This window comes from Musca vetustissima, unplaced genomic scaffold (genome assembly GCF_032173495.1).
Source record: "Musca vetustissima isolate MV318-11 ecotype Yass unplaced genomic scaffold, APGP_CSIRO_Mvet_v1 utg139869, whole genome shotgun sequence".
In the NCBI taxonomy this organism is placed as follows: domain Eukaryota; kingdom Metazoa; phylum Arthropoda; class Insecta; order Diptera; family Muscidae; genus Musca; species Musca vetustissima.
In genome coordinates, this window is record NW_026888559.1 from 34,179 (window position 1) to 59,998 (window position 25,820).

The 25,820-nt window shown below is 35.4% G+C and overlaps 1 protein-coding gene across 1 annotated transcript in view; it reads right to left on the reverse strand.

Moving 5' to 3' along the window:
• Positions 1–24,423, reverse strand: part of LOC133336399 (Bardet-Biedl syndrome 4 protein homolog) — a 37,621-nt gene extending 13,198 nt beyond the window's left edge. The window contains exons 1-9 of the mRNA XM_061544695.1: positions 24,339–24,423; positions 24,034–24,173; positions 23,812–23,924; positions 23,310–23,600; positions 19,463–19,616; positions 19,252–19,374; positions 18,843–18,927; positions 338–406; positions 75–229 (exon numbers count right to left, since the gene is read on the reverse strand). Of these exons, the coding sequence (XP_061400679.1) occupies positions 75–229; positions 338–406; positions 18,843–18,927; positions 19,252–19,374; positions 19,463–19,616; positions 23,310–23,600; positions 23,812–23,924; positions 24,034–24,173; positions 24,339–24,423 (1,215 nt within the window). The remainder of the gene's footprint in view (positions 1–74; positions 230–337; positions 407–18,842; positions 18,928–19,251; positions 19,375–19,462; positions 19,617–23,309; positions 23,601–23,811; positions 23,925–24,033; positions 24,174–24,338) is intronic.
• Between the last annotated feature and the right edge of the window lie 1,397 nt (positions 24,424–25,820).

Here is a 25,820-nt window from a genome sequence, read left to right on the forward strand (position 1 = left end):
TGTCAGGGTCAGTGTCATTGCCACTGGCCCACCGAGTAAATCCATTGCAAATCCCTTAATTGTGACAAACTTACTTCGGTCGGCAGCGCAACCAGGTCTTGGGCCGAACTAACAAAACGATTGTATTGTTCGTTGGCCATGGCCAAGCGTCCAGTTTCATAGCAGAATAGGGCAAAATTTAAGTGTATCAGAGGATTTCGAGGGGACGACGACGAAGAGGACGATGCACCACCACCAGAACCATCCGCACCACCACGACCAGAATTTCCATTCCCATTATCACCCATGGCTGTTACATTTCCAGCTGCTGTGGGTGGTGGCTTAGAGGAACGACCCAGAGAGATGTTGCTGGCACGTTCAAATGCGGTATAGGCATTATCAAAATCCTCCAATTTGCGTAGACAGACTGCAAAGACGGCAATGACATTGGACGGGTGCGGATACGGAGAGGAGGGCGATGCAGAAGAAAAAAAAATAGAAAAGATAAAACACAAAGATTAAGAAGAATACATAACAAACCATATTGTATTGTTAATAGGATAGTCATAATATTGTATAACTAACAAATACACACACACATACAAACAGTCAGTTAACCACCCACAGACACACACATACACACGGTCGGGGTATGTGTACTTATATTCTTAATGAATATCCTTTTTTACATATAAAGTAGCTAAGAAAAACAAAAGGGGGATATATAAAGTAGAACAAAAGGAGGATATGTTATCTTTAAAAATACACTGGCGGGAGGGATTATAATACCCTACGTCAGGATATAGGACTACAATGGCTTACTGAGGGTCTCACTAAAGACAAATGTCATCTACACAGACCACAGTGTCTCAATAAAAAAACTGAGTCTGATGTCATCGTAGAGGCCATTGTTACGCGTAGAGACCCACAGGTATTTATAGAGACAATTGGTCGGTATAGGCACCCACAGGTCTTTATAAAGACCATTGGTCGGTATAGAGACCTACAGGTGTTTATAGAGCCAATTGGTCTGTACAGAGACACACTGGTCTTTATAAAGACCATTGGTCTTCATAGGGACCCACAGGTCTTTATAAAGACCATTGGTCTTCATAGAGACCCACAGGTCTTTTTAGAGACAATTGGTCTGTACAGAGACCCACAGGTCTTTATAGATAACCACAGGTCCTTATAGAGACCATTGGTCTGTACAGAGACCCAAAGGTCTTTATAGAGACCATTGGTCTTCATAGAGACCCACAGGTCTTTATAGAGACCATTGGTCCGTATAGAGACCCACAGGTCTTTATAGAGACTCACAGATCTTAATAGAGACCCACAGGTCTTTATAGAGACCCAAAGGTCTTTATAGAGACCATTGGTCTTCATAGAGACCCACAGGTCTTCATAAAGACCATTGGTCTTCATAGAGACCCACAGGTCTTTATAGAGACCATTGGTCTGTATAGAGACCCACAGGTCTTTATAGAGACCATTGGTCTGTATAGAGACCCACAGGTCTTTATAGAGACCATTGGTCTTCATAGAGACCCCAGGTTCTTATAGAGACCCACAGGCCTTTATAAAGACCATTGGTCTCCATAGAGACCCACAGGTCTTTATAAAGACCATTGGTCCGTATAGAGACCCACAGGTCTTTATAGAGACTCACAGATCTTAATAGAGACCCACAGGTCTTTATAGAGACCCAAAGGTCTTTATAGAGACCATTGGTCTTCATAGAGACCCACAGGTCTTCATAAAGACCATTGGTCTTCATAGAGACCCACAGGTCTTTATAGAGACCATTGGTCTTCATAGAGACCCACAGGTCTTTATAGAGACCATTGGTCTTCATAGAGACCCACAGGTCTTTATAGAGACCATTGGTCTTCATAGAGACCCACAGGTCTTTACAGAGATCATTGGTCGGTATAGAGACCCACAGGCCTTTATAAAGACCATTGGTCTCCATAGAGACCCACAGGTCTTTATAAAGACCATTGGTCTTCATAGAGACCCACAGGTCTTTATAAAGACCATTGGTCTGTATAGAGACCCACAGGTCTTTATATAGACCATTGGTCCATTGTATAGAGACCCACAGGTCTTTATATAGACCATTGGTCTGTATAGAGACCCACAGGTCTTTATAGAGACCATTGGTCTGTATAGAGACCCACAGGTCTGTATAGAGACCATTGGTGGGTATAGAGACCTACAGGTTTTTATAGAGACCATTGGTCTGTATAGAGACCTACAGGTTTTTATAGAGACCATTGGTCTGTATAGAGACCCACAGGTCTTTATAAAGACCATTGGTCTTCATAGAGACCCACAGGTCTTTATAAAGACCATTGGTCTTCATACAGACCCACAGGTATTTATTGTTTGGTATACATGTCCTCAGGCCTCTCTGTAGACATGATTTGTCTCTATATAACCCCATTTTGAGAGATATTTTATCTGATAGCGCAAAATTAATCCACTATACCAGACAGTGAAACCACTTCTACTCTTGTTAACATTTTTAAATCCCTTTAGCACATGAATCCTCCGTCTCTAGCAGCCATGACCTTGTTCTGGCCCATGCAAATGTTGTCTTAGACGATATATTCATTTCTTGTTCTGCCACATGCTGCTTCTTTATATTAACTCTGTTGCTAAACAAGTGCAACATGGAGCACCACACACTAGGGTGATTTTTTTTTTCATATCACAGTATGGAGATTTCGTTTGTGGACAAATGAGGATTTCTTCAATCGCAATGGGATATTTGTTATGTATTTATCATATAGAAAGAATGTCTTTAGCCTTGAAATGAATTTCTTTATTTTTTTAAAAAAAATACATGCATTATATAGGCATTGAAAAACTGTTCTTTAAAAAGTCCACGTCTTCGATAGGCCTTGAAAAGCTGTTCTTTAAAAAGTCCACGTCTAGGATAGGCCTTGAAAATTTGTTCTTTAAAAAATCCACGCCTTGTTTAGGCCTTGAAGAAATATTCTTTAGAAAATCCCACTCTTGAAGAAATATTCTTTAGAAAATCCCACTCTTGAAGAAATATTCTTTAGAAAATCCCACTCTTGAAGAAATAGGCTTTGAGAAAATATAGAAAATCTCTTGAAGAAAATCCATGCCTTGAAATATTCTTTAAAAAATAGGCCTTGAAGAAATATTCTTTAGAAAATCCCACTTGGATAGGCCTTGAAGAAATATTCTTTAAAAAATCCACGCCTTGGATAGGCCTTGAAGAAATATTCTTTAAAAAATCCACGCCTTGGATAGGCCTTGAAGAAATATTCTTTAGAAAATCCACGCCTTGGATAGGCCTTGAAGAAATATTCTTTAGAAAATCCACGCCTTGGATAGGCCTTGAAGAAATATTCTTTAGAAAATCCACGCCTTGGATAGGCCTTGAAGAAATATTCTTTAGAAAATCCACGCCTTGGATAGGCCTTGAAGAAATATTCTTTAGAAAATCCACGCCTTGGATAGGCCTTGAAGAAATATTCTTTAGAAAATCCACGCCTTGGATAGACCTTGAAAAAAATATTCTTTAAAAACTCACGCCTTGGATAGGCCTTGAAGAAATATTCTTTAGAAAATCCACGCCTTGGATAGGCCTTGAAGAAATATTCTTTAGAAAATCCACGCCTTGGATAGGCCTTGAAGAAATATTCTTTAGAAAATCCACGCCTTGGATAGGCCTCGAAAAAATCCACGTTTTGAATAGGCCTTGAAAAACTGTTCTTTAAAAAATCCACGTCTTGGATAGGCCTTGAAAAAAAAATTATTTAAAAAAATTCCTTTAAAAATCCGGCTTCTCTTCAAATATTTTTAAATTGCCTGTAAAAATTAAAAGTTCTAATTGTTCCCCGAAAAAAAAATATTTAACAACATCAATCTATTAACCTTTTGGTTTAATGTTATTAACATAAACATCGCTTTAAAAGATTATATCGAAAATTACATAATCGTTCTCTAATGACCATAGAATATCGGATTCCAAGAATATTTAATTAAAGTTTTGCAAATTGCTTTGAATGAAAACCTCTTATACAGCTTCATTGCGTTTGTGGAATTGGCCGGGTTTGTGTAGACGGCTTATGTGCAATAATATTCTTCTTGGAAAATCCATTGCTACTTGGTTTTTATTTGCATAAAAATTGGATGTAATAGAGCTAAACATTATTTTTAGCATCGGTGGACAGTGGGTCGTATGACTGCTGACCAAACGTATACGCCCTAAAGCGCTTAAAGTAAAAGTAAGGCGATTTTGATGGTCATGGTCATGGTCATTCCATGTGACATTGGCGCCTAAATATTTGGAATTGTGCTATCAGCCGACACCACCGGATATCGATTTCGTCCATTTCACAAAAAATGTGACAGCCCATCACCACCATATGGTCGAATTGTTGCACAAACAAAAAATGCCATAGTTTTGTGTGGCTGCTGGGCTGATTGTGTGGTACTACAAATGCCGTCATTTTCACCTCATACTGTGACAAATAGATAACTACCGATTCGAATATCGTTAATGGCCAATGGAATTGAGAAATGATGCCCCCCAGGGGTGTAATGCTATAATGCGTTTAATTATAATCTCATCAAATAGATAACAACAATGACAGACATTTGTTGTAAATGTAATTATAAGGGACAATTTTATTTTAATTATTATATAAGGGGGGAAAAGTAACACAAATAGATGATGTTATATGATTCCGCCGAGGTCTACATAAATATAAAAATAAAAGAAAAAAAACGAAAAAAGGCAGAGATAAATAAAATTAAATAGATGCCAGTTTCATGTAGTACCAGAAGTGTGGATTTTTTTAAGCATAGTATTTGATGTTGCCAGCGAAGCGGGACATTTCAAAGAATATTTTTCTTTTTCAAATAGCAGCAGAAAGTTTTGTTTAAAAAGAAATGTTAGGTTTTTATACCCTACACAAAGACCCCTATTGTTTTTGGGAGAGATCGGTTAATATTTAGGGGATGAAATGGACCAAATACTAAATTTTTGTCGGTTTTTCTGGTCGCTCCAGAGGCCGCAATTATGGCCCCAAAAACATCGTGAAATTTTGCATGGAGAAGGGGATCGGGCCAAAGAATAAGCATGCCTGTTTTGATAAAGGTCGGTCAATATTTAGCGGGTCAAATGGACCCCGACTTTTGTGTGAAAGAAGACAAAATTTGTATTATATAGCGTATATATTTACCCCTGAAGGACATAGACCCGAGAAGTTGATATTATATCCAAGAGGAGTGGTTGACCTTTAAACGAATACCAATTATATTGTTGTTTGTGCTCGGAGAGTTACGCCTAAATATTTAAAGGTATCTCCGTATTCGTATATTATTTAGTAACCCATTATCACTCTAAAGAGCGGAACCATTGCGCTAAACGCTTTGAAATGTTCCATGAGGTTTCAGTTATGGCCTATAATTTTAAGTGATGATCAGTTACAAATTTTGGAATAACAGGCAAAAGAAAACGAGATAGAAACATGGTTCCTTTTGAGAATATACATAGAGTCACTTTCTCAGTCGATTTACGCATGTCCGGCTGTCCGTCCGTCTGTCCATCTTAAATTGTAAACAAAGTACAGGTCGCATTTAAGATCCGATTGGGATGAAATTTGACATGGGTCACTTATTTGGCCCAAGGACGAATCCTATTGAAATTGGGAAAAAACGGTTCAGATTTAGATATAGCACCCATATATATTTTCGTCCCTATATATCTTTCGATTTGCATGAAATTTGTCATAGCGTACTGAACTCCGTCTATAATAGTGTGTGCTAAGTTTCATGAAAATCGGTTCATATTTCGATATAGATCCCATATATATATATATATATATATGTATATATATGTATACCCGATTTTAGGTAAATATTCCACTAATGTCCCTATATATCTTTCGATTTGCACGAAATTGGGCACAGCGTAATGAATTCGGTATAGAATGATGTGTTTTAAGTTTCCTGAAAATCGGTTCAGATTTGGATATAGCTCCCATATATATCTTCGTCCGATTTAAGGTAAATGGTGTACCAAAGTCCCTATATATCTTTCGATTTGCACGAAATTTGGCACAGCGTAATGAATGAGGCCTAGAATGATGTGTGCTAAGTTTCCTGAAAATCGGTTCAGATTTAGATATAGCTCCCATATATATTTTCGTCCGATTTAACGTAAATGATGAACCAAAGTCCCTATATATCTTTCGATTTGCATGAAATTTGGCACAGCGTAATGAACTAGGTCTAGAATGATGTGTGTTAAGTTTCGTGAGAATCGGTTAAGATTTAGATATTGCTCCCATATATATTTTCGTCCGATTTAAGGTAAATGGTGTAGCAAAGTCCCTTAATATCTTTTGATTTGCATGAAATTTGGCACAGCGTACTGAATTAGGTCTAGAATGATGTGTGTTATGTTTCTTGAAGATCGGTTCAGATTTAAATATAGCTCCCATATATATGTTCGTCCGATTTAAGATAAATGGCGTACCAAAGTCCCTTAATATCTTTCGATTTGCATGAAATTTGGCATAGCGTACGGAATTAAGTCTAGAATGATGTGTGTTAAATTGCCTGAAAATCGGTTCAGATATAGCTTCTATTCTGACCAAATGAAAAATTTAGTATCAGTTGCAGAATAAAATATTTATTCAATTTCATTTTACTGGTCCTTTAAAAATGTTGAATATACCCAAAGTGGCGAAGGGTATCATATAGTCGGCGCCGTCCGACTTTACTATTTTGCTTACTGGTTTATAGAATATTTTTTCAATGCTTACCAAGCCGTGGATTTTGTAAAAAATATTCTTTCAGGGACAAACAAAGGCGTAATTTTTTTTTTTAAATTTCAAGACCTATCCGAGGTATGGATGTTTCAAAGAATATTTTTCAAGGATCTACACAAGGCGTGGATTTTTTAAAGACTATTTTTCAAGGCCTATACAAGGTGTGCATTTTTTTAAAGATTATTTTTGAAGGATCTACACAAGGCGTGGAAATTTTAAAGAATATCTTTCAAGGCCTATATAAGGCGTGTATTTTTTAAAGATTATTTTTCAAGGCCTATACAAGGCGTGTATTTTTTCAAAGATTATTTTTCAAGACATATCCAAGGCGCGGATTTTTTAAAGATAATTTTTCAAGACATATCCAAGGCGTGGATTTTTTAAAGATAATTTTTCAAGGCCCATACAAGGCGTGGATTTATTCAAAGATTATTTTTCAAGGGCCAACTGAGGCGTGGATTTATTAAAGATTATTTTTCAAGGGCCAACTGAGGCGTGGATTTATTAAAGATTATTTTTCAAGGGCCAACTGAGGCGTGGATTTATTAAAGATTATTTTTCAAGGGCCAACTGAGGCGTGGATTTATTAAAGAATATTTTTCAAGGGCCAACTGAGGCGTGGATTTATTAAAGATTATTTTTCAAGGGCCAACTGAGGCGTGGATTTATTAAAGATTATTTTTCAAGGGCCAACTGAGGCGTGGATTTATTAAAGATTATTTTTCAAGGGCCAACTGAGGCGTGGATTTATTAAAGAATATTTTTCAAGGGCCAACTGAGGCGTGGATTTATTAAAGAATATTTTTCAAGGGCCAACTGAGGCGTGGATTTATTAAAGAATATTTTTCAAGGGCCAACTGAGGCGTGGATTTATTAAAGAATATTTTTCAAGGGCCAACTGAGGCGTGGATTTATTAAAGAATATTTTTCAAGGGCCAACTGAGGCGTGGATTTATTAAAGAATATTTTTCAAGGGCCAACTGAGGCGTGGATTTATTAAAGAATATTTTTCAAGGGCCAACTGAGGCGTGGATTTATTAAAGAATATTTTTCAAGGGCCAACTGAGGCGTGGATTTGTTAAAGAATATTTTTCAAGGGCCAACTGAGGCGTGGATTTATTAAAGAATATTTTTCAAGGGCCAACTGAGGCTTGGATTTATTAAAGAATATTTTTCAAGGGCCAACTGAGGCGTGGATTTATTAAAGAATATTTTTCAAGGGCCAGATGAGGCGTGGATTTATTAAAGAATATTTTTCAAGGGCCAGATGATTCGTGGATTTTTTAAAGAATATTTTTCAAGGGCCAACTGAGGCGTGGATTTATTAAAGAATATTTTTCAAGGGCCAACTGAGGCGTGGATTTATTAAAGAATATTTTTCAAGGGCCAACTGAGGCGTGGATTTATTAAAGAATATTTTTCACGGGCCAACTGAGGCGTGGATTTATTAAAGAATATTTTTCAAGGGCCAACTGAGGCGTGGATTTATTAAAGAATATTTTTCAAGAGCCAACTGAGGCGTGGATTTATTAAAGAATATTTTTCAAGGGCCAACTGAGGCGTGGATTTAATAAAGAATATTTTTCAAGGGCCAACTGAGGCGTGGATTTATTAAAGAATAATTTTTAAGGGCCAACTGAGGAGTGGTTTTTTTATTGAATATTTTTCAAGGGCCGTACATTTTGAGGCGTGGATTTATTAAAGAATATTTTTCAAGGTTATGGTGGCAAAAAAGGTCAATATTTTTCAAGTACTTTGGTAGGCGTGGATTTATGTATATAACAATTTTTCAAGGGCCTGCTGAACGTGGATTTATTGAATATTTTTCAAGGGCCTCTGAGGCGTGGATTTATTAAAGAATATTTTTCAAGGGCCACCAGCATTGCGTGGATTTATATAGAATATTTTTCAAGAGATTAGTGGATTTATTATATTTTTTAATTAAGTCGTGGATTTATTGAAGTTAATATTTTAAAAGGGGGATATTAGGCGTGGATTTATTAAAAATATTTTTCAAGGGCGAATTTTGAGGCGTTTTTATTAAAGCAAAATTTTTCAAGGGCCAATTTGTCGTGGATATATCAGTTGAATATTTTTCAAGGGCCACCCCACCCTATGTTACTATGGAATATTTATTAATGTTCAATAGCGTGGATTTATAAAGAATATTTTTCAAGGGCCAAATGAGGCGTGGATTTATTAAAGAATATTTTTCAAGGGCCAAATAGGAAATTAATTTATTAATTTATATTTTTAAGGGCATTCTGACATTTTAATTAATTTGAAAATTTTTCCTGCCAACACTGAATTTTGGATTTATTAAGGGGAATATTTTTCTAAGGGACTGAGATAAAATTTACAAAAAAAAAAAAAAATAGAAAGAAAAATTGCAATGAAAAAAATCAAGGGCCAAATCAAAGATTTATTAAGGAATATTTTTTTCAAGGGCCGATTTTTTAAACGATATTTTTCAAGGGCCTATCCTAGGCGTGGATTTTTTAAAGAATATTTTTCAAGGTACAACTGAGGCGTGGATTTTTTAAAGAATATTTTTCAACAACTGAGGCGTGGATTTATTAAAGAATATTTTTCAAGGGCCAACTGAGGCGTGGATTTTTAAAGAATATTTTTCAAGGGCCAACTGAGGCGTGGATTTTTTAAAGAATATTTTTCAAGGGCCAACTGAGGCGTGGATTTTTTAAAGAATATTTTTCAAGGGCCAACTAAGGCGTGGATTTTTTAAAGAATATTTTTCAAGGGCCAACTGAGGCGTGGATTTTTTAAAGAATATTTTTCAGGACCAAACCTAGGCGTGGATTTTTTAAAGAATATTTTTCAAGGGCCAACCTAGGCGTGGATTTATTAAAGAATATTTTTCAAGGGCCAACTGAGGCGTGGATTTTTAAAGAATATTTTTTTCAGGGCCTATCCTAGGCGTGGATTTTTAAAGAATATTTTTCAAAGGATCAAAGCGTGGATTTATTAAAGAATATTTTTCAATAGGGCCAGCTGAAGGCGTGGATTTATTAAAGAATATTTTTTCAAGGCCTATACAAGGCGTGGATTTTTTAAAGAATATTTTTTCAAGGCCTATACAAGGCGTGGATTTTTTAAAGAATATTTTTCAAGGGCCAACTGAGGCGTGGATTTATTAAAGAATATTTTTTCTAAGGTCTACACAAGGCGTGGATTTTTAAAGAATATTTTTTCAAGGGCCATCCTGAGGCGTGGACTTTTTAAAGAATATTTTTTTCAAGGGCCTATCCTAGGCGTGGATTTTTAAAGAATATTTTTCAAGGGCCTACTGAGGCGTGGATTTATTAAAGAATATTTTTCAAGGGCCAACTGAGGCGTGGATTTATTAAGAATATTTTTCATATCCTAGGCGTGGAATTTTTAAAGAATATTTTTTCAGGGCCTATCCTAGGCGTGGATTTTTTAAGAATATTTTTTCAGGGCCTATCATAGGCGTGGATTTTTAAAGAATATGTTTTCAGGGCCTATCCTAGGCGTGGATTTTTTAAGAATATTTTTTCAGGGCCTATCATAGGCGTGGATTTTTAAAGAATATTTTTTTAGGGCCTATCCTAGGCGTGGATTTTTAAAGAATTTTTTTTAGGGCCTATCCTAGGCGTGGATTTTTAAAGAATATTTTTCATATTCTAGGCGTGGATTTTTAAAGAATATTTTTTCAGGGCCTATCCTAGGCGTGGATTTTTAAAGAATATTTTTTCAGGGCCTATCCTAGGCGTGGATTTTTAAAGAATATTTTTTCAGGGCCTATCCTAGGCGTGGATTTTCAAAGGATATTTTCAGGTCCTATCCTAGGCATGGATTTTTTAATTTTTTCCTAGGCGTAGATTTTTTTAACGATATTTTTTCAGGGCCTATTCTAGGCGTGGATTTTTAAAGAATATTTTTTCAGGGCCTATCCTAAGCGTGGATTTTTAAAGAATATTTTTTCAGGGCCTATCCTAAGCGTGGATTTGTAAAGAATATTTTTTTTCAAGGTCTATTTGTATTTTTTCCCATAGAATTTAATTTTTTCTACTCAAATAAATTCGTAGTTTTTCGCATTCTGTGAATTTTGTCAATTTTACTTTTGCAACGTTCCCTTGAAATAGTCAAGCGCAGAGTACCTGCAATGACAGTGTACTTGTATTCACGCCATTCTCCGTTATACTCGTTATTCTTGGCAATTCCGAAAATTGACTCCCTTACGGCAAAGTTTTTCTTTTTCAATTTCCAAGTAGCATAGTTAAATATAAAGCACGAGTTGCCAAGGGGGGCGAGATGAGGAGATTGCTGGCTAGTTATTTCCATGTAAATACATTAAAAATTACAGAAGTACTGGGTTCTTTTGTTGGACTCATTTAACAGGAATTTTCACAATGGTTTACAAAACAAAAAATTTCAGATTTTTTTATTTAAAGAGAAGGTTAGAATAATTCAAGGAATTTTTAATCAGGAGGGGAGTCAATGGAAAAATGTTTGCACCACAAAAACAAATTTGTAATATGCATGAAATTAATTAAAAACGTAGATTCTCAAATGTTTCCTTTATAATTAAATTTCTAGAGACTTTTATTCAACATATGAAGTCAGCTTAGCACTCATCATTGGAATCTATTATCTATAGAAGATAATGAATTTATTTTTTGATAAATGTTTGTAGTTTTCAATTCAAACCCCTCTCCTCCACCGATTGCAATGTATTTTTTATGACTGGTTGTTGTTGTGATTTTTGTCATTTATTTCCAGTACAGATCTGATTGTTGTTTTACATCCATAGAAATTGTTTGCGTACATGACTGCAGGATACACTTAGACGACATACATATCTCTGTTTGTTCAAATAATGGATATCATGTTCCGGTTGTGTTGTAGTAGTCGTCACGACACAACAATGTCAGTCGGAAGGAAAAGGATAAATCATTTCAAATAAAAGAGTTTTTTTTTTGCTCATAACAGTGTTCAGAAAATAGATGGCTGGTAGGCCTTGAAAAATTCAAAAATAATCTTTAAAAAATCCACGCCTTGTATAGGCCTTGAAAAATAATCTTTAAAAAATCCACGCCTTGTATAGGCCTTGAAAAATAATCTTTAAAAAATCCACGCCTTGTATAGGCCTTGAAAAATAATCCACGCCTTGTATAGGCCTTGAAAAATAATCCACGCCTTGTATAGGCCTTGAAAAATAATCTTTAAAAAATCCACGCCTTGTATAGGCCTTGAAAAATAATCTTTAAAAAATCCACGCCTTGTATAGGCCTTGAAAAATAATCCACGCCTTGTATAGGCCTTGAAAAATAATCCACGCCTTGTATAGGCCTTGAAAAATAATCCACGCCTTGTATAGGCCTTGAAAAATAATCCACGCCTTGTATAGGCCTTGAAAAATAATCTTTAAAAAATCCACGCCTTGTATAGGCCTTGAAAAATAATCTTTAAAAAATCCACGCCTTGTATAGGCCTTGAAAAATAATCTTTAAAAAATCCAAAAATAATCTTTAAAAAATCCACGCCTTGTATAGGCCTTGAAAAATAATCTTTAAAAAATCCACGCCTTGTATAGGCCTTGAAAAATAATCTTTAAAAAATCCACGCCTTGAAAAAATATTCTTTAAAAAATCCACGCCTTGAAAAAATATTCTTTAAAAAAATCCACGCCTTGGAAAAATATTCTTTAAAAAAATCCACGCCTTGGAAAAATATTCTTTAAAAAATCCACGCCTTGAAAAAATATTCTTTAAAAAATCCACGCCTTGAAAAAATATTCTTTAAAAAATCCACGCCTTGAAAAAATATTCTTTAAAAAATCCACGCCTTGAAAAAATATTCTTTAAAAAATCCACGCCTTGAAAAAATATTCTTTAAAAAATCCACGCCTAGGAAAAAATATTCTTTAAAAAATCCAAGCCTTGAAAAAAATAATCTTTAAAAAATCCACGCCTTTTAAAAAATCCACGCCGTGAAAAAATATTCTTTAAAAAATCCACGCCTTGAAAAAATATTCTTTAAAAAATCCACGCCTTGAAAAAATATTCTTTAAAAAATCCACGCCTTGAAAAAATATTCTTTAAAAAATCCACGCCTTGAAAAAATATTCTTTAAAAAATCCACGCCTTGAAAAAATATTCTTTAAAAAATCCACGCCTTGAAAAAACATTCGTTAAAAAATCCACGCCTTGTATAGGCTTTGAAAAAATATTCTTTAAAAAAATCCACGCCTTGAAAAAATATTCTTTAAAAAAATCCACGCCTTGAAAAAAATATTCTTTAAAAAAATCCACGCCTTGAAAAAATATTCTTTAAAAATATCCACGCCTTGAAAAAATATTCTTTAAAAAATCCACGCCTTGAAAAAATATTCATTAAAAAATCCACGCTTTGAAAAAATATTCTTTAAAAAATCCACGTCTTAAAAAAATATTCTTTAAAAAATCCACGCATGGAAAAAATATTCTTTAAAAAATCCACGCCTTGAAAAAATATTCTTTAAAAAAATCCACGCCTTGAAAAAATATCCTTTAAAAAATCCACGACTTAAAAAAATATTCTTTAAAAAATCCACGCCCTAAAAAATTATTCCTTAAAAAATCCACGCCTTGAAAAAATATTCTTTAAAAAATCCACGCCTTGAAAAAATATTCTTTAAAAAATCCACTCCGTCTTGAAATATAGGAAAGTGGCCAACCTTTGGATATATTAAGGCAAGGATAGGATAGCATATATATATATATATGCTATCCTATCCTTCCTGAAATAAATCCAAAGGTTGGCCACTGTCCGAAATTCTCAAATCAATTACACAAGTATTCCCGTGGCCATTCTGTTTGACATGAGAATGATTTTGTCAAATAACACGAACACAGACACACACATTCTCTATCTCATACACACACACACACCAACATACCCTCTTCTCATAAAATACAATAAATGTAATTATGCGAATCCTTTGAGGATATTCATTAAAGCTTTCGCATTAAGCTGCAGCTTTAGCGGCAGCATTATCACCACCAGATTCTGTTATTATCCGAGCCAAGCTATGGCTATGCTATCCTGGCATGTAAGTGTGTGTGTGTGTCGTGAGTTACAATCATGGCGGACAGACAACATATTTGTTATTGTTGGAAAATCAACATTGACCTTATGACATACATACATGGAATACAAATAAACCAAAAATGGGGAAAAAAATAATAGCTCGCAACGTGGTAAACAGAACTGTTTTTAAATCAAAACAAAATTCCGAGTGAGTTGTGGAAAAAATAGAATTTTGAAAAAAAAAGATTAGAGTGTTTGAAGAAAATACCAACTATGGACCTAGGGTCATACTAGGGTCCAGAGTTAACAAGGCAACATTTCTTCAAGAATATTGGAGGGAACGGATGTTTCCACCTCAGTGGAGATATACGAACATTCCCCCTTGTTCACCATGTTCACCACGTCTCTGTTTACCCATGCTACTCTGCTACTTTTGCCACATCATGGGTATTATCATTGACAAATGACTTTCGATTCGTTGCTGGCTTTTGTCCTGAGATATATTGAAATAGTTTCGTTTTATTTACTCCGAACATAGATAATCTGTCCGAACAATATGTCAGGAAACAGAAGCAGAGCTATCATTTATTTTAGTTATGAATCAGGAAGCAGAATTTTTGTGCTTTAATTTAAAGGAAGTGAGTCACTAGAAATATTTTTAAAGGACCTTAAAAAATCGGAATTTTTTTTTAGAGAATATATACTTTTTTAAGGCTTTCTCAAGGCGTGGATATTTTAAAGAACATTTTTTCAAGGCCTACCAAGGCGTGGATTTTTTAAAGAAAAATTTTTCAAGGCTTTCTCAAGGCGTGGATTTTTTAAAGAAAAATTTTTTGGAGGCCTACTCATGGCCTGGATTTTTTAAAGAATATTTTTTCAAGGCTTTCTCAAGGCGTGGATTTTTTAAAGAATATTTTTTCAAGTAACCACTGTACAGCACACCATTTGTACAGTACAAAAAAACTGTTGTTTCTTTACAAGATACAAATCATTGACAACTTGTTTGTGGCGTGTGAAAATACAAAACTTGTCGAACATGAGTGGCATAAGCTACACCAGAACCGCTTAGATCTACTATCGGATATACACTTCTATATAAAGGAAGTCGTGGTTTGAAAAATCAAATCAAACGCATATAACAATGTCGAAGTTCGCATTCTTTTTAATTCTGATCCTAATAATATCAAATGCCGATTCCCAAGAAGTAAGTTGGACCTCTTAAAATGAATTTAAACATTTTTATTTTGTTGTATTTTTTTTATAGAAAAACTGGACATATCAATTGATAAATATAGAAGCCATCGATCGAACACCCGACATCGTCGAGATACATGTCGGAAAAAAATTAGTATCACGCGGTGTCTACAGGTCCTATGGAACGATCGATATTAAAAAGAACCTCACCGATGCTACGGAAGTTGAAATCCAAGTTATGTACAGTTCGAATGGCAAAGATTTCATGCGAACACCATTCCGGGTGCCCAAGAGCAATTTGTCGTTCTATGCCAACAACTATTACAGGAAATTTCTGATGGAGAGCGTGCACGCCTGCGCAGAGAATGCTCCGTTTTTCAATGACACCTTCGTACCACCGCTGACGGCTAGACGGGTTACTTTGGAAAATTGTGTTACGAATACGGATAACTTCCCCAGCTATTTGAAATACGGTTATTATCGCGTAATTATGAGTTATGCAAATGAAGGCGAGGGTTCGTTTATTGTCGAGGCCCTGGTGGAGCCAATATAATGGGAATGCGAAGGTGTATTTATCTAAATGTTGTAATTCGATAAATTGTTAAATAAAAATTGGAATAAAATTGGCCGAAAGTAGAGAGAGTTTTTTAAGTATATTTTTTCTAGGCTATTATAAGGCGTGGATTTGTTAAAGAATATTTTTTCAAGGCCTACCAAAGGCGTGGATTTTTTAAAGAATATTTTTTCAAGGCCTACCAAAGGCCTTGATTTTTTAAGGAATATTTTTTTCAAGGCCTACCAAAGGCGTGGATTTTTTAAAGAATATTTTTTCAAGGTCTACCAAAGGTGTGGATTTTTTAAAGAATATTTTTTCAAGGCCTACCAAAGGCGTGGATTTTTTTAAGACTATTTTTCAAGGCCTATCAAAGGCGTGGATTTTTTAAAGAATATTTTTTCAAGGCCGACCAAAGGCGTGGATTTTTAAATGAAAATTTTTTCAAGGCCTACCAATGGCGTGGATTTTTAAAAGAATATTTTTTTCAATGCCTACCAAAGGCGTGGATTTTTAAAAGAATATTTTTTCAAGGCCTACCAAAGGCGTGGATTTTTAAAAGAATATTTTTTCAAGGCCTACCTAAGGCGTGGATTTTTAAAAGAATATTTTTTCAAGACCTACCAAAGGCGTGGATTTTTTAAAGAATATTTTTTCAAGGCCTACCAAAGGCGTGGATTTTTAAAAGAATATTTTTTCAAGGCCTACCAAAGGCGTGGATTTTTAAAAGAATATTTTTTCAAGGCCTACCAAAGGCGTGGATTTTTAAAAGAATATTTTTTCAAGGCCTACCAAAGGCGTGGATTTTTAAAAGAATATTTTTTCAAGGCCTATGCAAGGCGTGGATTTTTAAAAGAATATTTTTTCAAGGCCTATGCAAGGCGTGGATTTTTAAAAGAATATTTTTTCAAGGCCTATGCAAGGCGTGGATTTTTAAAAGAATATTTTTTCAAGGCCTACCAAAGGCGTGGATTTTTAAAAGAATATTTTTTCAAGGCCTACCAAAGGCGTGGATTTTTTTAAAGAATTTTTTTTTTTGCAAGCCTTACTGAGACGTGGATTTTTTAAAAGAATATTTTTTCAAGGCCTATCCAAGGCGTGGATTTTTAAAAGAATATTTTTTCAAGGCCTATCCAAGGCGTGGATTTTTAAAAGAATATTTTTTCAAGGCCTATACAAGGCGTGGATTTTTTAAAGAATATTTTTTCAAGGCCTATACAAGGCGTGGATTTTTTAAAGAATATTTTTTCAAGGCCTATGCAAGGCGTGGATTTTTTAAAGAATATTTTTTTCAAGGCCTATACAAGGCGTGGATTTTTTAAAGAATATTTTTTCGAGGTCCATCATAACTGTACAACATTTTTGTACAGTATAACAAGTTGTTGTTGTTTCTGTATACGATAAAAATCGTTGACAACTTGTTGTGGCGTGTGAAAATACAACGATTGTCGAACATGAGTGACATGAGTTCCACGCTAATCGCCTAGATCTACAATCGGATATACCCTTCTATATAAGGGAAGGTGTTTGTTTTCGAAAAATCAAATCAATCGAATATCGGGAACAATAACGTATAACAATGCCGAAGTCCGCATTCTTTTTAGTTCTGATCCTAATAATATCAAATGCCGATACCCAAATGGTAAGTTGGAGCCCCACATATGTATTTAACCATATTTATTTTGTTGTTCTTGTTTTATAGAAAAACTGGACATATCAATTGATAAATGTAGAAGTCATCAATCGAACACCCGACATCATTGAGGTAAATATCGGAAAGAAATTAGTATCACGCGGTGTCTACAGGTCCTATGGTACGATCGATATTAAAAAGAACCTAACCGATGCTACTGAAATTGAATTCACAGTTATGTACAGTTCGAATGGCAAAGATTTTATACGAACACCACTTCGGGTGCCCAAATTCAATCTGTCATACAATATCAACAACTATTATAAAAAGTATCTGATGGAAAGTGTGTACGCCTGCTCAGAAAATGCTCCGTATTTTAATGGGACATTCGTACCACCGCTGACTCCTAGGCGGGTTACCCTGCAAAATTGTACTACGAACACGGATAATTTCCCCAGCTATTTGAAATATGGTTTTTATCGTATGATTATGGATTATTCAAATGAAGCCGAGGGTTCGTTCATTGTCGAGACCCAGGTGGAACCAATATAATGGGTATGTGAAGGTGTTTTAATTTGATAAATTGGTTAATAAAAATTGGAATAAATTTGGCCAAGAGGAGAGAGGATTTTATGTAAATTTTTTATGGTCCATTTGACGCTTGTATATTTAAAGACAATTTTTTCCAGGTCTACCAAAGGCGTGGATATTTTAAAGAATATTTTTTGGAGGCCTATAAAAGGCCTGGATTTTTATAGAATATTTGTGAAAAGCCTATACAAGGCGTGGACTTTTTAAAGAATATTTTTTCAAGGCCTATCCAAGGCGTGGATTTTTTAAAGAATATTTTTTGGAGGCCTATACAAGGCGTGGATTTTTTAAAGAATATTTTTTCAAGGCCTATGCAAGGCGTGGATTTTTAAAAGAATATTTTTTCAAGGCCTATGCAAGGCGTGGATTTTTAAAAGAATATTTTTTCAAGGCCTATCCAAGACGTGGATTTTTTAAAGAACATTTTTTTCAAGGCCTATCCAATACGTGGATTTTTTAAAGAATAGTTTTTTTCAAGGCCTATCCAAGGCGTGGATTTTTTAAAGAATATTTTTTTCTAAGCCTATACAAGGCGTGGCTTTTTAAAGAATATTTTTTCAAGGCCTATCCAAGACGTGGATTTTTTAAAGAATATTTTTTTCAAGGCCTATCCAAGACGTGGATTTTTTAAAGAATATTTTTTTCAAGGCCTATACAAGGCGTCGACTTTTTAAAGGATATTTTTTCAAGGCCTATCCAAGGCGTGGATTTTTTAAAGAATATTTTTTTCAAAGTCCATACAAGGTTGGCATTTTTTAAAGAATATTTTTTTCAAGGCCTATCTAAGGAGAATATTTTTTGGAGGCCTGGAATTTTAAAGAATATTTGTGGGAAGCCTATTCAAGGCGTGGATTTTTTAAAGAATATTTTTTTCAAGGCCTATACAAGGCGTGGATTTTTTAAAGAATATTTTTTTCAAGGCCTATCCAAGACGTGGATTTTTTAAAAATATTTCTATATAGAAGGTCTTAAGTTTCCTTCAATTTTTTTCTTTTTTTTTTAATCTCTAAATAAAACTTACCTGTTATATAAATCAAACTCAAGTTGTAGAGGGCATTGTAATTCAATGGAGATAACCATATTGCTTTTCGTAATGAAGAGATTCCCTAGAAGCAAAAACATACATACTTAATATAAAATGTTAATGTATATGTATGAGGATGCATATAGCGGATTCTACAAATGACAGATGAATGGATTGCCCGTTAAGTATAATTAAAAACATTGTTCCTGCAAATAACATTTTCATTCAAATACCCACACACACACATATGTATGTGAGTTATTCCATGAAAACATTAAAACATTTGGAAAAATTAATATGGCCAAGTGGTGGACACTTTTTCATAGAAATTCCTTGTGGGCTATCTGTCTGTCATTTGTAGATTTTCGGAATTTTTCGAATTGTCTATATTCGCATTCATAATTACCACAATTAACTTTTGTTTCTTGAAAAAACATAATCCAATATTATTCCACAGCTCGGCAATATCCGGTTGAATGGCAGCAATTTCTTTGTATTTCCCCAGCGCAGCATCGATGTCATTGCGGGACTGAAGAAGGAAATCAAAAATATTTGTTATTATATTGTAAATAATTATTTTTCTTCCAACCGGTAAAGTGTTTTGTTTTCGTTTTTACCTGCAGTATGGCACCAAATGCCATCAGTCCTCTCAGGCAATTTTTATCGAATTGTATGACTTCCAGCAAACGGTCGAATGCCTTTTGCGTTTCATTCAGCTTTAAATATAGAACTCCAATTTCCGTTAAAACATCTGTGTTTTCAGGTGATAATCTGTTGGAAGGAAAATCAATTAACAAAGGAGAGGTTTTAAAAATTATTCCAAGTTGTTGTTATTCGACGGAATTTCCTGTGTAATGGGATGTCATTAACATAAGCACACGTGTGTAAACTTATTTCAGAATGTTGTTACATGTGTGAAGTTCTTTTCTTTAAATAATAATTTTTAAAATATATTTTGCAGGCACCAATTAACGAATTTTCACAAGGACAAACCCTATTGAAATTGGGAAAATCGGTTCAGATTTAGATATAGCTCCCATATATATTTTCGTTCGATTTAAGTTAAATGGTGTACCAAAGTCCTTATATATCTTTCGATTTGTACGAAATTTGGCACAGCGTAATGAATTCGGTGTAGAATTATGTGTGTCAAGTTTCCAGAAAATCGGTTCAGATTTGGATATAGCTAAAAATATATATTTTCGTCCGATTTAATGTAAATGGTCCACCAAAGCCCCTACATATCTTTCCATTTGCACGAAATTTGGCACAGCGTAATGAATTAGGCCTAGAATGATGTGTGTTAAGTTTCGTGAAAATCGGTTCAGATTTAGATATAGCTCCCATATATATTTTCGTCCGATTTAAGATAAATGGTGTACCAATGTCCCTATATATCTTTCGATTTGCATGAAATTTGGCACAGCGTAATGAAATAGGTCTAGAATGATGTGTGTCAGGTTTCGTGAAAATCGGTTCAGATTTGGATATAGCTCCCATATATATGTTCGTCCGATTTAAGGTAAATGGTGTACCAAAGTACCTATATATCTTTCGATTTGTACGAAATTTGGCACAGCGTAATGAATTCGGTGTAGAATGATGTGTGTCAAGTTTCCTGAAAATCGGTTCAGATTTGGATATAGCTCCCATATATATTTTCGTCCGATTTATGGTAAATGGTGTACCAAAGTCCCTTTATATGCTTCGATTTGCACGAAATTTGGCACAGCGTACTGAATTAAGCCTTAAATAATGTGTGCTAAGTTTCGTGAAAATCGGTTCAGATTTGGATATAGCTCCCATATATATATTTTCGTCTGATTTAAGGTAAATGGCGCACCAAAGTCTCTATATAACTTTCGATTCGCACGAAATTTGGCACAGCGTAATGAATTACGTCTAAAATGATGTGTGTCAAATTTCCTGGAAATCGGTTCAGATTTGGATATAGCTCCCATATATATGTTCGTCCGATTTAAGGTAAATGGTGTACCAAAGTACCTATATATCTTTCGATTTGTACGAAATTTGGCACAGCGTAATGAATTCGGTGTAGAATGATGTGTGTCAAGTTTCCTGAAAATCGGTTCAGATTTGGATATAGCTCCCATATATATTTTCGTCCGATTTATGGTAAATGGTGTACCAAAGTCCCTTTATATGCTTCGATTTGCACGAAATTTGGCACAGCGTACTGAATTAAGCCTTAAATAATGTGTGCTAAGTTTCGTGAAAAGCGGTTCATATTTGGATATAGCTCCCATATATATATTTTCGTCTGATTTAATGTAAATGACGCACCAAAGTCTCTATATAACTTTCGATTTGCACGAAATTTGGCACAGCGTAATGAATTACGTCTAAAATGATGTGTGTCAAATTTCCTGGAAATCGGTTCAGATTTGGATATAGCTCCCATATATATGTTCGTCCGATTTAAGGTAAATGGTGTACCAAAGTCCCTATATATCCTTCGATTTGTACGAAATTTGGCACAGCGTAATGAATTAGGTCTAGAATGAGGTAAATAGCGTACTAAATTGAGTCTAGAATGATGAGTGGCGAATTTCGGGAAAATCGGTCGAGATTTCGATATAGCTCCCACATATATGTTCGTCCGATTTTATGTAAATTATACACCAACGTCCATTTATATCAGATATTATTTTGTAACCTATTACCACATTAGAGGGCGAAAATATAGCACTAATAACTTTTCCATGAAATACCAGTTATGGTCAAGGACAACGCCTACAAAATCGGTAATGATCTGATTAAAATTTTGGGATGAAATGGTCCGACAACTTAATTTGTATACCCTCCACCATAGTATGTAGGATATATTAATTTTGTTTTCCGTTTGTAACTCATCGAAATAATTATTTCCGAACCTATAAGGTATATCTTTTCTTGATTAGCGTAAAATTCTATGACGATATAGCCATGTTCGTCTGTCTGTTGTAACCACTCTAGCGTCTAAACGAATTGTGATAGATCACCAAAATTTTGCATAGAGTCTGCAGGCAGGCCAAGTTGGAAGATGGGCTTTATCGGTCCACGTTTAGCCATAGCTCCCATATAAGGGTACCCCCAAATTTTCGGTATTTTGGGGTTCTTGAGCGCGTTTTTCAACCGAATTCGCTGAAATTTGCTACATTGGGTTCCTATTGGGTACTAAATGTCTAAACAAAAATATATGTCCAATTTTTCTGGTAGCCCCCATATAACAGTACCTCCTAATTTTCAGTATTTTGGGGGGTTTTGATCGTATTTTTCCACTCGAATTAGCTGTAATTTAGTATTTTGAGTTCTTAATGGGTACCAAATCTCTCCACAAAAAATGATGTATATAGGTCCATTTTTTCGGATAGCTCCCATATAAGGGATCCACCAATTTTCGGTATTTTGGGGTTCTTGAGTGCGTTTTTCAAACGAATTTGCTGCAATTTGGTATTTTGTAGTCGTATAGGGTAACAAATCTCTCTACCAAAAATTATTAATATTCGCCCCCTTTTTGGGGTAGTCCCCATATAATCACCTTTTTTATATTTAAATAGTTATCTGATTTGTTCCGCGTTTTGAGTTTGGTTCTAAGACTCTGTTGTAATCATTTCACCTGTGGAGGATAGCGGGATAAAAAATTAGAACATAAGGTTCGATAATTTAGGCCTAGCCCCTGTGTGCAGGTTCCAGAAGCAGTGGACCGATATTCCCCATCTTCGAAGTTGAACAAAGTTTGGAAGAAATAATAAGAATGACAAAGTTTGGATGAAATTTTAATTTTCTGAAATGGATTTGGTCCGAAGAAACATGGAGTCTACAACCAATATTTCGATGAGGCACATTTTCACCGTGTTAAAATGTGTACACCCTCATTAGCCATAAGACTGCGGGTATAATTATCCATTAAAAAATTCTGAAATTTGTATTATGGTTTACATAATCCGTTTTTAGAAATGTCGGTATAGGTCCACTTTTTTTTGGTGTGTTCCCTATATTTTCATTTTTTAGTACCTGTCAGTATATCTATGGTGGAGGATATCCAAAGTTCGGCCCGGCCGAACTTAACGCTTTTTCACTTGTATTGTGTGTTTTATAGTCGAATATAGTCCGAACATCACAACACAACCTTCACAGTGGGTTGGGAATCGGGACAAGTAATTAGAAGGGTTGCCCCTGGGCAAGAGTGGGCAAATATCACGAAATATTACCCAGACTCAGAATAAACATCAGCAGAAAGTTAGAGTTCCGTGGTAGTTGTGTAGGGTATCGTATGGTCGGCCCGTCCGATTATACTGGTCGGCTCACTGGTTTAAAACTATTTTTTCAGCCATCCACAGATGGCTTGGATTTAAAAAAAATTTCAAATCATCCAAAGAAGGCGTGGAGTTTTTTTTAAAATACTTTTTTCAAAATTTATATTCGATTTTATAGAAGTTCGGTTGAAAAAATTCCACTTACAATAGACACGATTCCAGCACCTCTATGGCCTTGTGATATTGCTTTTCTTTACGCAAAATTTCCGCTAGTCGCTGAAAACTCTCCACTTTCTTGCCCGTCTGTACAGCCTTCTGGAAGTAGGCTTTGGCTTCTTGTTCCTCTCGCTGAGCCATTTCCAATTCATTGCGGGAGGCAGCCGAGCGCAGTAGCAGTTCTCCAATAAAATGAAATATTTCATGATCCAAACGGGTGGACAACTCTTCGGCATCGCGAAATATGGCCAGCGATTGATTATAGCGGCCCATTGTGAAACTGAAAATAGGGGCAAACAAAAATTTTTTTCAAGTAGCAGTTCTGGGCGTGAATATTAAAAAAACTCAGACCTTGGCTTGGATTTAAAAAATATATTTTTTTCAAGTATTGCATTTTTTTAAATTTTTTTCAAGTAGCAAACCCTTTTTTTTAATTTTTTTTCAAATTTATATTTTTTTTCAAACCCTTTAGCCTCTCTTCCCATACTCACAGTGTCTTTCCAATTTCCTTGTAAATTTCAATGTTTTTATTATTCAAATCCAATGCCTTTTGTAAATTCCGCAGCGCCTCTATGTTGTTGCCTTCGTCACGTTCAATTAAACCCTGTTTTTGGGAAAAAAACAATTGGTAGTAGTTAGTTAGAAGTGGAACTAGATCCGCATGACCAACCACCAGCACCACTACAAGGGTGCTATGCGGCTACCTAGCTTACCTTAACAAAATACAAATACTCGGGATTTAAGTGGCGATATAGCTCACGTTCAATTAATCTCTTGCAGCGTACAAAATCTCGTCGGGCAAAATAGATGTGCAGGAGCCAATCGACATTGGTGCCGGCCGACATGGTGGGTACTGGAATAAAGTGGGGAGGGGTGGAAAACACATCTTGACAATTAAACCAATTTTTGCAGCACTTGCAAATCGTAACCGAGAGTGGGTACGGAAAGAAGGTATCAGAGGATGAGGAGGAGGAGGAGGATAGTGTTTTTGTTCCCAACTTGTTCGAGTAACACTTACTGGTCTTAACTACTTCCAGGCTGGGCAAAACTATTGTACGTCCATTACAAATGACTTCATTGACGACAACTGGCTCTGGCTCCATTGACTGACTGACTGACAAGTGCAGCTCACCAAATAAAACGAAAATTGCAGAATTGTTTTTATTTTGACTACTTCTGCTTCTTCTTGCTGTTTTTGTGTACGTTTCAACTACTTTTTTAATTCTGAGAACTATTATTTTATTTTATTTGTTGTTGTTGTTGATGGTTTCTGAGTATAGAGAGTCTTATCGAAGCAGAAAACTAAAACTAAAGTCCCATTTCCTACTTTTTTTGTTCTAAGTTGCCCATAGTTACCTCAGGGTATACCACAGTGTGTGAGTTACTTGTCAGCCTTGCAACAATGACTGACAGTTTTATTTGTTGTTGTTGTTGTTGCCATGACAACTCATAACTCTTACAAAATATATATTTTTTGTTCGATATGTACTAAGTTTTTCTTTATTTTGTTGGAAATTTGTGTGAAAATCTAGCACAAAAAATCCTGCCGAAAAGTTTTATTTTTATCTAAATTTTCATTTATATTCTGCTTGAAATTTTTTCTATTGTGGACATTTTAGGAAGGGTGACGTAGGGGATGATAGAAACCAAGCAACGGCTCTGATTGGCTTTAACATGGCGAAGTCCAGGCTTATCTTGGTCCCTCTTTCATTTCAATTGTGGACACTGGCCTCCCCGCGGTGTCACCAGGGGTAATCATCTATTGAAATAGGGAGCTAATATGTGCCGCGAGTTCACCCATAAGAACTATAAAAATTGGGTGAGGCGTCTGGTTAGTTGCCCACTCTCGGAAAACCCAACCTACTATGAAAAAGCAACGAAAAAGATAACCAAACTCCCCCAATGTTGACGACCCCCGCAGATCGTGGTCCTTTATACGTTTGCGGGGTCGTCAACATTGGGGGAGTTTGGTTTTCTTTTTCGTTGCTTTTTCATAGTAGGTAGGGTTTTCCGAGAGGAGACCTCCCGCGGGGAGGCCAGTGTCCACAATTGAGATGAAAGAGGGACCAAGATAAGCCTGGACTTCGCCATGTTAAAGCCAATCAGAGCCATTGCTTGGTATCTATCATCCCCTACGTCACCCCTGCTAAAATGTTCACAAAAGAAAAATTCTCAAATATGAGTTGGCCCTGCAATCCAATCTGCACTTGGAATGTGCGCACGATGTACAGAACAGAGACGCAGTTTTCGCCTTGGCGGATTTACTCAAGAAGTACAAAGCCGATATTATTGCCTTACAGGAAATGCGATGGAAAGGGACTGGCGTAAGTAAATCAGATGATTACGCCCTGTATTAATGCTGACATGAAACGGAACGTGAATTTGGCTGCGGACTTATGGTTAATAGGAGTATAAAAGACCTCGTCTCTAGGTTCACTCCAGTAGATAAGCGAATTGCTATAATCCGTATAAAAGCATAGTTCTTCTATATCACTCTTAT